Source organism: Panulirus ornatus, chromosome 17, assembly GCF_036320965.1.
Source record: "Panulirus ornatus isolate Po-2019 chromosome 17, ASM3632096v1, whole genome shotgun sequence".
Taxonomy (NCBI): Eukaryota; Metazoa; Arthropoda; class Malacostraca; order Decapoda; family Palinuridae; genus Panulirus; species Panulirus ornatus.
The window spans coordinates 3,468,338-3,480,075 of record NC_092240.1 but is presented as its reverse complement, the minus strand read 5'-3'; the positions used below and the strand labels follow the sequence as shown (position 1 = coordinate 3,480,075).

The 11,738-nt window shown below is 40.9% G+C and overlaps 1 protein-coding gene across 1 annotated transcript in view; it reads right to left on the bottom strand.

Annotated features, from left to right (window-relative positions):
* Positions 1-10,738: 10,738 nt before the first annotated feature.
* Positions 10,739-11,738, bottom strand: part of Ltn1 (E3 ubiquitin-protein ligase listerin) — a 154,557-nt gene continuing 153,557 nt past the window's right edge. Inside the window, exon 25 of the mRNA XM_071671796.1 lies at positions 10,739-11,320. Coding sequence (XP_071527897.1) covers positions 11,261-11,320 — 60 coding nt within the window. The 3' untranslated portion in view covers positions 10,739-11,260. The remainder of the gene's footprint in view (positions 11,321-11,738) is intronic.

Here is an 11,738-nt window from a genome sequence, read left to right as displayed (position 1 = left end):
TAAAATCCATGTCGATCAACCCTCAACAAAGCAATGTGTAATAACCAGACCTTGCAAATTTAATTTCCTTTGATTGTGATAAAAATATCAACAGCATATATGTATATAATATTGTGAGGAGGCAGAGTATAATCTTTAGGGCCATATTTGTCGAGACCAATGCATATTTAACACTATCTTTCAGTTAATCTTTTTTTTTAATTTTCCTCGCTACACATTTTGCTTCATCAGTTAAAGTGAGAAGTAAAAGTAATATATTCATTTTCACTTTACTTTTGAAATGCATTTGACATTTCAGGCATATGAACACTGCCCATCTACAGTCAAATTGCTTATAAATGATACAACAGAATATAAAGAACAAGTAAGTTTGGAATCACATCTCAAAATGTTGCATCTGAAATTGTTGACTTAAGTAATATGTTGATTGGTGGACCATGTCCCTTGGAGTTCATAAGTGCCACTGTGGTCAGTACTGGTCAGTGCTTTGGGGGTTTACTTGAGGACACAACATCTGGGAGAGTTTGGTGGAAGGAGAGAGTAAAGTCATTTGGGTCAACTGGGATGCGGTAAAGAATCATTGTAGAGTCCTAGCTTTTCCTGTATTTTGATGATTGAGTTATTATATTCTCTAATATACGTGGCTTCTGTTAACTGCAGTCTTGTAAGATTGTGGCAGTGTTTCAGTATTATCATTTTTCAATTAGATGCTGACGAGTGACATTCACGTTATGCTGGTGTTGCTTATGTAGTTTAGGCCACCCTTTTGAAGATGACGTGTTAACCGTCGACTAACTGATGTAGTAGTTTAGAAGTTTACAACCTTCAACCAGACAATTACATTGCTACCTGTAACATCATTGAATCTGTCTTGATTGCTAATACCAAGAGCTTTAATTTGCCCAGAGGCAATTTTCAAGAACATCCTGTTATCAACCAAGTCATTATGAAAGAATTATCTAAAAATGATAACACAAGAAAACTAGTCAAACACACATCTTGTTACTCAAGCTAACTCCCTCCACACAGCCCCCTTTAACAAAATGGCACCCCTGACTTTCCCTTTAACAGTCAGACCATTGTTTTGTCAAGAAAGGCATAGATGGAATTTTTGTGGTGGTGTAGGATTTAAAAAACTTTCTGAATTGTTTGCATGTGATGAGGCACAGTCTCTGTGAAACAAGTCGTGCCGCATGTATAGAAAAATTACATGTTAAATAAAAATTACACACACACACACACACACACTTTCCATGGTTTACCCCAGATGCTTCACATGCCCTGGTTCAATCTATTGACAGCACATTGACCCCACCCCTGTATACCACATCATTCCAATTCACTCTATTCCTTGCACATCTTTCACCCTCCTGTATGTTCAGGCCTGATCGCTCAAAGTCTTTTTCACTTCATCCTTCCACCTCCAATTTGGTCTCCCACTTCTCCTTGTTCCCTCCACCTCTGATACATATATCCTCTTTGTCAATCTTTCCTCACTCATTCTCTCCATGTGACCAAACCATTTCAATACACCCTCTTCTGCTCTCTCAGTCACAATCTTTTTATTACCACACATATTGTCCTAAAACATCTCATTTGCAGCACATCCACCCTCCTCCACACAACTCATCTATAGCCCATGCCTGACAACCATATAACATTGTTGGAACCACTGTTCCTTCAAACATACCCATTTTTGCTCTCTGAGATAACATTCTCACCTTCCACACATTCTTCAACACTCCCAGAACCTTTGCCCCCTCCCCCACCTGTGACTCACTTCCACTTCCATGGTTCCATCAACTGCTAAATCCACTCCCAGATATCTAAAACACTTTACTTCCTCCAGTTTTTCTCCATTCAAACTTACCTCCCAATTGACTTGTCCCTCAACCCCACTGAACCTAATAACCTAGCTCTTATTCACATTTACTCTCAGCTTTCTTCTTTCACACGCTTTACCAAACTCAGTCACCAGCTTCTGCAGTTTCTCACCTGAATCAGCCACCAGTGATGTATCATCCGCGAACAACTGACTCACTTCCCAAGCCCTCTCATCCACAACAGACTGTATACTTGCCCCTCTTTCCAAAACTCTTGCATTCACCTTCCTAACAACCCCATCCGTAAACAAATTAAGCAACCATGGAGACATCACGCACCCCTTCCGCAAACCGACATTCACTGGGAACCAATCACTTTCCTCTCTTTCTACTCGTACACATGCCTTACATCCTTGATAAAAACTTTTCACTGCTTCTAGCAACTTACCTCCCACACAATATACTTTTAATACCTTCCACAGAGCATCTCTATCAACTCTATCATATGCCTTCTCCAGATCCATAAATCCTACATGCGAATCCATCTGTTTTTCTAAGTATTTCTCACATACATTCTTCAAAGCAAACACCTGATCCACACATCCTCTACCACTTCTGAAACCACACTGCTCTTCCCCAATCTGATGCTCTATACATGCCTTCACCCTCTCAATCAATACCCTCCTGTATAATTTCCCATGAATCCTCAACAAACTTATACCTCTGTAATTTGAACACTCACCTTCATCTCCTTTTCTCTGTACAATGGCACTATGCATGCATGTACATATACATATCAACATATACACACACATATACATACACATACAGACATATGCATATATAAACTTACATATTCATACTTGCCTGCATCCATTCTTGGTGCCACCCCACCCAGCAGGAAACAGCATCACCATCCCCTATGCCAGTGGGGTTGCACCAGGAAAACAGACAAAAAAAGGCCACATTCGTTCACACTCAGTCTTTAGCTGCTATGTGTAATGCACCGAAACCTCAGCTCCCTATCCACATCCAGGCCCCACAGACCTTTCCATGGTTTACCCAAGATGTGCCACATGCCCTGGTTCAGTCCATTGACAGCATGTCAACCTCAGTATACTACATTGTTTCAATTCACTCTATTCCTTGCACACCTCTCACCCTCTTGTATGTTCAGGTCTCAATTGCTCAAAATCTTTTTCACTCCATCCTTCCTCCTCCAGTTGGCTTTCCTGCTTCTCCTTATTACCTCCACCTCTGGCACAGATACCCTCCTTGTCAACCTTTCTTCATTCATTCTCTCCATATGTCCAAGCCATTTCAACACACTCCTCTGCTCTCTCAACCAACACTTTTTTTTATTTCCACACATCTCTATTACCCTTTCATTACTTACTCCATCAAACCACCTCACACCACATATTGTCCTCAGACTTTTAATTCCAACACATCCACCCTCCTCCATACAACCCTGTCTATAGTCCATGCTGCACAACCATATAATATTGTTGGAACCACTTATACTTTAAATATACCCATTTTTCTCATTCCACACATTTTTCATTGTTCCCAGAACCTTCAACCCCCCCCCCCCCATGACTCACTTCCACTCCCATGGTTATATTTGCTGCTAAGTCTACTCTCAGATGCCTAAAACACTTCACTTCCTCTAACTTTTCTTCATTCAAAGCACATCCTGACTAACTTGTCCCTTAACACTACTGAACATAATGACCTTGCTTTTATTCAGTTACTATCAACTTTCTCTTTTCTCACCATTTTCCAAACTCAGTCACTAACTTCTGCTATTTCATCCATCTATCTGTATTTCTGATGCCTATTCCCTATGGGAACACCCTGGAATGAGTGGCCACTGCACAAGAGTCTCCATAATTGTTGAACTCCAGTGTCGCTTCTGAGCCTTTAGTGCTTAACCGTTGACAGGCCACTGGTAGACAGCAACTCGTAGACAGCAACTCTAGCACAGTTTTCAGAGGCAGGCTATCTAATGTTCCTATCAACTACTTCCACCTACTTTAGGAGGAAATATTGCCAATTTCAGTAATTCATGAAGACCTGTACTTCAGGAAATCAGCAGGTCTGTAGCAACAAAGGATGCAGTATTCCTTTAGGCAAACAGTGTTCCCTGGAGGATGCAGTCTTCCTTGGTGGGTAGCAAAGGTGGTGTGCACCATTCTGCAGTGTGTGTATGATGTCTTATGCGTTTGTTAACATGCACCACAATGTATTAGTATTGTGATGAAACATGACAAAGCATAGTGTATGTGTTTCTTCAAAAGCTCAATCATAATATTGCTGTGTTATTGAAACATTGCTTACATGCATTGGAAGCAGTGTTCCTTTTGGGGAAACCTGGTTCCTTGGTAGGTAGTGGAGATGGAGCGCACCGCTCCACAGACAGTGACTGTGTGATGGCTTATGTATAAGTTAATATCTGGTGAGTGAAGTGGTTGTGGTATTGCTGACAAAATATATTTTTTTTTTATTATACTTTGTCGCTGTCTCCCGCGTTTGCGAGGTAGCGCAAGGAAACAGACGAAAGAAATGGCCCAACCCCCCCCATACACATGTATATACATACGTCCACACACGCAAATATACATACCTACACAGCTTTCCATGGTTTACCCCAGACGCTTCACATGCCTTGATTCAATCCACTGACAGCACGTCAACCCCGGTATACCACATCGCTCCAATTCACTCTATTCCTTGCCCTCCTTTCACCCTCCTGCATGTTCAGGCCCCGATCACACAAAATCTTTTTCACTCCATCTTTCTACCTCCAATTTGGTCTCCCTCTTCTCCTCGTTCCCTCCACCTCCGACACATATATCCTCTTGGTCAATCTTTCCTCACTCATTCTCTCCATGTGCCCAAACCACTTCAAAACACCCTCTTCTGCTCTCTCAACCATGCTCTTTTTATTTCCACACATCTCTCTTACCCTTACGTTACTCACTCGATCAAACCACCTCACACCACACATTGTCCTCAAACATCTCATTTCCAGCACATCCATCCTCCTGCGCACAACTCTATCCATAGCCCACGCCTCGCAACCATACAACATTGTTGGAACCACTATTCCTTCAAACATACCCATTTTTGCTTTCCGAGATAATGTTCTCGACTTCCACACATTCTTCAAGGCCCCCAGAATTTTCGCCCCCTCCCCCACCCTATGATCCACTTCCGCTTCCATGGTTCCATCCGCTGCCAGATCCACTCCCAGATATCTAAAACACTTCACTTCCTCCAGTTTTTCTCCATTCAAACTCACCTCCCAATTGACTTGACCCTCAACCCTACTGTACCTAATAACCTTGCTCTTATTCACATTTACTCTTAACTTTCTTCTTCCACACACTTTACCAAACTCAGTCACCAGCTTCTGCAGTTTCTCACATGAATCATGCTGACAAAATATAGCCTACATTTATCTTCAAAAGCTTATTGATAATTTTACTAAAGAACTGTACTTCAGAAAAAAACAGCAGGCTTGTGGGTGGGGAGGAATCAAGAGTTCCTTTAGGGAAGCTGTGTTCCTTGGCAGGTAGTAAAGGTGGCATGCACTGCTCTGCAGACAGTGAGTGGGTGATGATTAATGTGTGACTTAATGAGTATCATACTGTGTGAGTAATGTGGTGAATGAAGTGGTTATGGCATTGTTGACAAAACATAGCATATGTTTCCCTTTAAAAGCTTACTGATAACTTTATTGCAATGTTATTGCCTGTCTACTTGATCAGTGTGCAATTTTTGAAACATTACTTATTTGAGTTCTTAATGGAGAACTGTACTTCGGGAAAACAACAGGCCCATAGCCAGGGAGGAAATAGTGTTCCTTTTGGGGAAGCTACGTTCCTTAGGGGGTAGCGGAGATGGGACTCACTGCTCCTCAGACAGTGTGTATGATGACTGATGTGTGATTTAACATGTACAGTATTGCATTGGAAATGTGTTAAATGAAGTGGCTATGATATTACTGACAAAACTTTGCATACATCTATTTTCAAAAGCTTAGCAATAATTTTTTCTCTCTTCTTTTCTGAAAACCCATACAAATCTTCACCTTCGCCTCCACAAGATAATGATCAGACATCCCTCCAGTTGCACCTCTCAGCACATTAACATCCAAAAGTCTTTCTTTCGCGTGCCTGTCAATTAACACGTAATCCAATAACACTCTCTGGCCATCTCTCCTACTTACATACGTATACTTATGTATATTTCGCTTTTTAAACCAGGTATTCCCAATCACCAGTCCTTTTTCAGCACATAAATCTACAAGCTCTTCACCATTTCCATTTACAACACTGAACACCCCATGTATACCAATTATTCCCTCAACTGCCACATTACTCACCTTTGCATTCAAATCACCCATCACTATAACCCGGTCTTGTGCATCAAAACCACTAACACACTCATTCAGCTGCTCCGAAAACACTTGCCTCTCATGATCTTTCTTCTCATGCCCAGGTACATATGCACCAATAATCACCCATCTCTCTCCATCCACTTTCAGTTTTACCCATATTAATCTGGAATTTACTTTCTTACATTCTATCACATACTCCCACAACTCCTGTTTCAGGAGTAGTGCTACTCCTTCCCTGCTCTTGTCCTCTCACTAACCCCTGACTTTACTCCCAAGACATTCCCAAACCACTCTTCCCCTTTACCCTTGAGCTTTGTTTCACTCAGAGCCAAAACATCCAGGTTCCTTTCCTCAAACATACTACCTATCTCTCCTTTTTTCACATCTTGGTTACATCCACACAAATTTAGACACCCCAATCTGAGCCTTCGAGGAAGATGGGCACTCCCCACGTGACTCCTTCTTCTGTTTCCCATTTCAGAAAGTTAAAATACAAGGAGGGGAGGATTTCTGGCCCCCCGCTCCTGTCCCCTCTAGTCGCCTTCTACGACACGTGAGTAAGTGAGCTTGGGAAGGAGACTTGTGTGAGGAAGTACCAGGAGAGACTGAGTACAGAATGGAAAAAGGTGAGAACAAAGGAGGTAAGGGGAGTGGGGGAGGAATGGGATGTATTTAGGGAAGCAGTGATGGCTTGCGCAAAAGATGCTTGTGGCATGAGAAGCGTGGGAGGTGGGTTGATTAGAAAGGGTAGTGAGTGATGGGATGAAGTAAGATTATTAGTGAAAGAGAAGAGAGAGGCATTTGGACGATTTTTGCAGGGAAAAAATGCAAATGAGTGGGAGATGTATAAAACAAAGAGGCAGGAGGTCAAGAGAAAGGTGCAAGAGGTGAAAAAGAGGGCAAATGAGAGTTGGGGTGAGAGAGTATCATTAAATTTTAGGGAGAATAAAAAGATGCTCTGGAAGGAGGTAAATAAAGTGCGTAAGACAAGGGAGCAAATGGGAACTTCAGTGAAGGGGGCTAATGGGGAGGTGATAACAAGTAGTGGTGATGTGAGAAGGAGATGGAGTGAGTATTTTGAAGATTTGTTGAATGTGTTAGATGATAAGAGTGGCAGTTATAGGGTGTTTTGGTCGAGGTGGTGTGTAAAGTGAGAGGGTTAGGGAAAATGATTTGGTAAACAGAGAAGAGGTAGTAAAAGCTTTACAGAAGATGAAAGCCGGCAAGGCAGTAGGTTTGGATGGTATTGCAGTGGAATTTATTAAAAAAGGGGGTGACTGTATTGTTGACTGGTTGGTAAGGTTATTTAATGTATGTATGATTCATGATGAGGTGCCTGAGGATTGGCAGAATGCTTGCTTAGTGCCATTGTACAAAGGCAAAGGGGATAAGAGTGAGTGCTCAAATTACAGAGGTATAAGATTGTTGAGTATTCCTGGTAAATTATATGGGAGGGTATTGATTGAGAGGGTGAAGGCATGTACAGAGCATCAGACTGGGGAAGAGCAGTGTGGTTTCAGAAGTGGTAGAGGATGTGTGGATCAGGTGTTTCCTTTGAAGAATGTATGTGAGAAATACTTAGAAAAGCAAATGGATTTGTATGTAGCATTTATGGATCTGGAGAAGGCATATGATAGAGTTGATAGAGATGCTCTGTGGAAGGTACTAAGAATATATGGTGTGGGAGGCAAGTTGTTAGAAGCAGTGAAAAGTTTTTATCGAGGATGTAAGGCATGTGTACGTGTAGGAAGAGAGGAAAGTGATTGGTTCTCAGTGAATGTAGGTTTGCGGCAGGGGTGTGTGATGTCTCCATGGTTGTTTAATTTGTTTATGGATGGGGTTGTTAGGGAGGTGAATGCAAGAGTTTTGGAAAGAGGGGTAAGTATGCAGTCTGTTGGGGATGAGAGAGCTTGGGAAGTGAGTCAGTTGTTGTTCGCTGATGATACAGCGCTGGTGGCTGATTCATGTGAGAAACTGCAGAAGCTGGTGACTGAGTTTGGTAAAGTGTGTGAAAGAAGAAATTTAAGAGTAAATGTGAATAAGAGCAAGGTTATTAGGTACAATAGTGTTGAGGGTCAAGTCAATTGGGAGGTAAGTTTGAATGGAGAAAAACTGGAGGAAGTAAAGTGTTTTAGATATCTGGGAGTGGATCTGGCAGCGGATGGAACCATGGAAGCGGAAGCAGATCATAGGGTGGGGGAGGGGGCGAAAATCCTGGGAGCCTTGAAGAATGTGTGGAAGTCGAGAACATTATCTCCGAAAGCAAAAATGGCTATGTTTGAAGGAATAGTGGTTCCAACAATGTTGTATGGTTGCGAGGCATGGGCTATGGAAAGAGTTGTGCGCAGGAGGGTGGATGCACTGGAAATGAGATGTTTGAGGACAATGTGTGGTGTGAGGTGGTTTGATTGAGTAAGTAATGTAAGGGTAAGAGAGATGTGTGGAAATAAAAAGAGCGTGGTTGAGAGAGCAGAAGAGGGTGTTTTGAAATGGTTTGGGCACATGGAGAGAATGAGTGAGGAAAGATTGACCAAGAGGATATATGTGTTGGAGGTGGAGGGAACGAGGAGAAGTGGGAGACCAAATTGGAGGTGGAAAGATGGAGTGAAAAAGATTTTGTGTGATCGGGGCCTGAACATGCAGGAGGGTGAAAGGAGGGCAAGGAATAGAGTGAATTGGATTGATGTTGTATACCGGGGTTGACGTGCTGTCAGTGGATTGAATCAGGGCATGTGAAGCGTCTGGGGTAAACCATGGAAAGCTGTGTAGGTATGTATATTTGCGGGTGTGGACGTGTATGTATATACATGTGTATGGGGGTGAGTTGGGCCATTTCTTTTGTCTGTTTCCTTGTGCTACCCCGCAAACGCGGGAGACAGCGACAAAGCAAAAAAAAAAGAAAAAAAATTTTTACTACAATGTTATTGAAACATTGCTTATTTTAGGTAAAACTGGAGAAATGGCTGATGAACTAGTACCAAAGGAACAACCAGCAGATGATGCAATATTTTGTTTACCAGCCATACTTACCCATGTAGTTGAGGGTAAGGTGTGGTCACTATTTCATTTATGCTGGTAATACAGATGTGTATTTCACCTTTCAGTGCATCAGGCAGAGAGTTCTGCAGAAAAATCCTGGATAGGTGTCTATAACATACTGTTATAATGAGTTGTTATAATGCAGAGCAGAGTGACAAAATCTTGGGGGCACAACTGCTAGATGGGGAGGCAGACGGAAACTGACGCCCTAGCTGATTCAGACTCAAGCCTACCACCTACGTTATCAACAGTGTGATTTATATTTCTTTTTTTTTTTTTTTTTTTTTTTTTTTTTTTTTTTGCCGCTGTCTCCCGCGTTTGCGAGGTAGCGCAAGGAAACAAACGAAAGAAATGGCCCAACCCACCCCCATACACATGTATATACATACGTCCACACACGCAAATATACATACCTACACAGCTTTCCATGGTTTACCCCAGACGCTTCACATGCCTTGATTCAATCCACTGACAGCACGTCAACCCCGGTATACCACATCGCTCCAATTCACTCTATTCCTTGCCCTCCTTTCACCCTCCTGCATGTTCAGGCCCCGATCACACAAAATCTTTTTCACTCCATCTTTCCACCTCCAATTTGGTCTCCCTCTTCTCCTCGTTCCCTCCACCTCCGACACATATATTCTCTTGGTCAATCTTTCCTCACTCATTCTCTCCATGTGCCCGAACCATTTCAAAACACCCTCTTCTGCTCTCTCAACCACGCTCTTTTTATTTCCACACATCTCTCTTACCCGTACGTTACTTACTCGATCAAACCATCTCACACCACACATTGTCCTCAAACATCTCATTTCCAGCACATCCATCCTCCTGCGCACAACTCTATCCATAGCCCACGCCTCGCAACCATACAACATTGTTGGAACCACTATTCCTTCAAAAATACCCATTTTTGCTTTCCGAGATAATGTTCTCGACTTCCACACATTCTTCAAGGCTCCCAGAATTTTCGCCCCCTCCCCCACCCTATGATCCACTTCCGCTTCCATGGTTCCATCCGCTGCCAGATCCACTCCCAGATATCTAAAACACTTCACTTCCTCCAGTTTTTCTCCATTCAAACTCACCTCCCAATTGACTTGACCCTCAACCCTACTGTACCTAATAACCTTGCTCTTATTCACATTTACTCTTAACTTTCTTCTTTCACACACTAAAGTAGTTGTTTTGTTCACATTCTGTGCAATCAAAATTTTAATATTTCATAATGTCCATAATGAGAAGAAACTTATGTACACTGTTTATTTTCTGTTATTTCTTCAAATATGTATTTATTTAGAGAGACTTTATCTTTGTTTAACAACGTTGAAAACCCTGTATAAGGCAAATTGTGTTTATGTTTGCTATGGGATTTACCGCTTTACAGATCCAATAAATTCATCAATTGGGTGTGGAGGACTACACTAGATGAGCAAGGCCTACTTGTAAGTGGTATAATCATAAGCAATTTATATAGATATACTTATTAATAGCTTCTGCAACTTACACTTCAAAAACATTTGTAAAGGCACAATTGGTCTAATAAGCAAGAGGACTGCAGGAGTTATTCCTGTCTCCTTCATCAATGTATAGTTTTTACAACATGAAAATACCATTTCTATTGTCTATTTACTTTCTGATACTATGAGATAATATTTTTCTATCCACTCATAGCTACTGGTCATTAATCTTTTTTTTTTTTAAAGCTGGAATTACAATAACTAATATAAACATAAAAAAAATATGAATTTATATATTAGCATTGTATAAAGCACATGAAATATGACACATTACTTCTGACAAGTTTACCTTAATTTTATCTTCCTGAAAGCTAAAGTTTATACAGTATATAACCTTTCAGTTCATTTTATAATTCTTCTCAGCCTTAAATATGAGAACTCCGAAACATAAGAAAGAGTTACAGTATGTGACTACTTAAAGCATAAGGAACAGTTGCAGTATGTAACATCATATTTCAAGTTTAAATGCACTAAAATAGACTTCTGCACAGAGGACAGGTTGAATTGTTGCTGCTGGTGAACCACTTGTACTGAAAAAAGAAAAAAATAACAATATATTTGACAATCTAATATCCAGCTTCATAGCAGAAGAACTGCTGGCAAATATGTGAATAACATCTAAGTACATGAATGAGGAAATGCTTGGTAAATAACTCACAAATGCATAAGATGTAATTTTCCAAACACTTCTATACTTGAAATAATCATGGAAAATATATCATAATGCTCTCAGTACTACCTGATACATACTCAGTAAATATGATACAAAGGAATAGAAAATAATTTAAAATTGACTTCATTTAACAGCTTAACTGAAGGTCATTAAGAGGACTAAACATTATTTTAACACCGGATTTGAATTCAGCATGAAAAATACTTATCATAATGAGTTTTTAGTGGAAATCTATTTTACTGAAAAAAAGTACCAAAAACTTATAGGTATTTTTT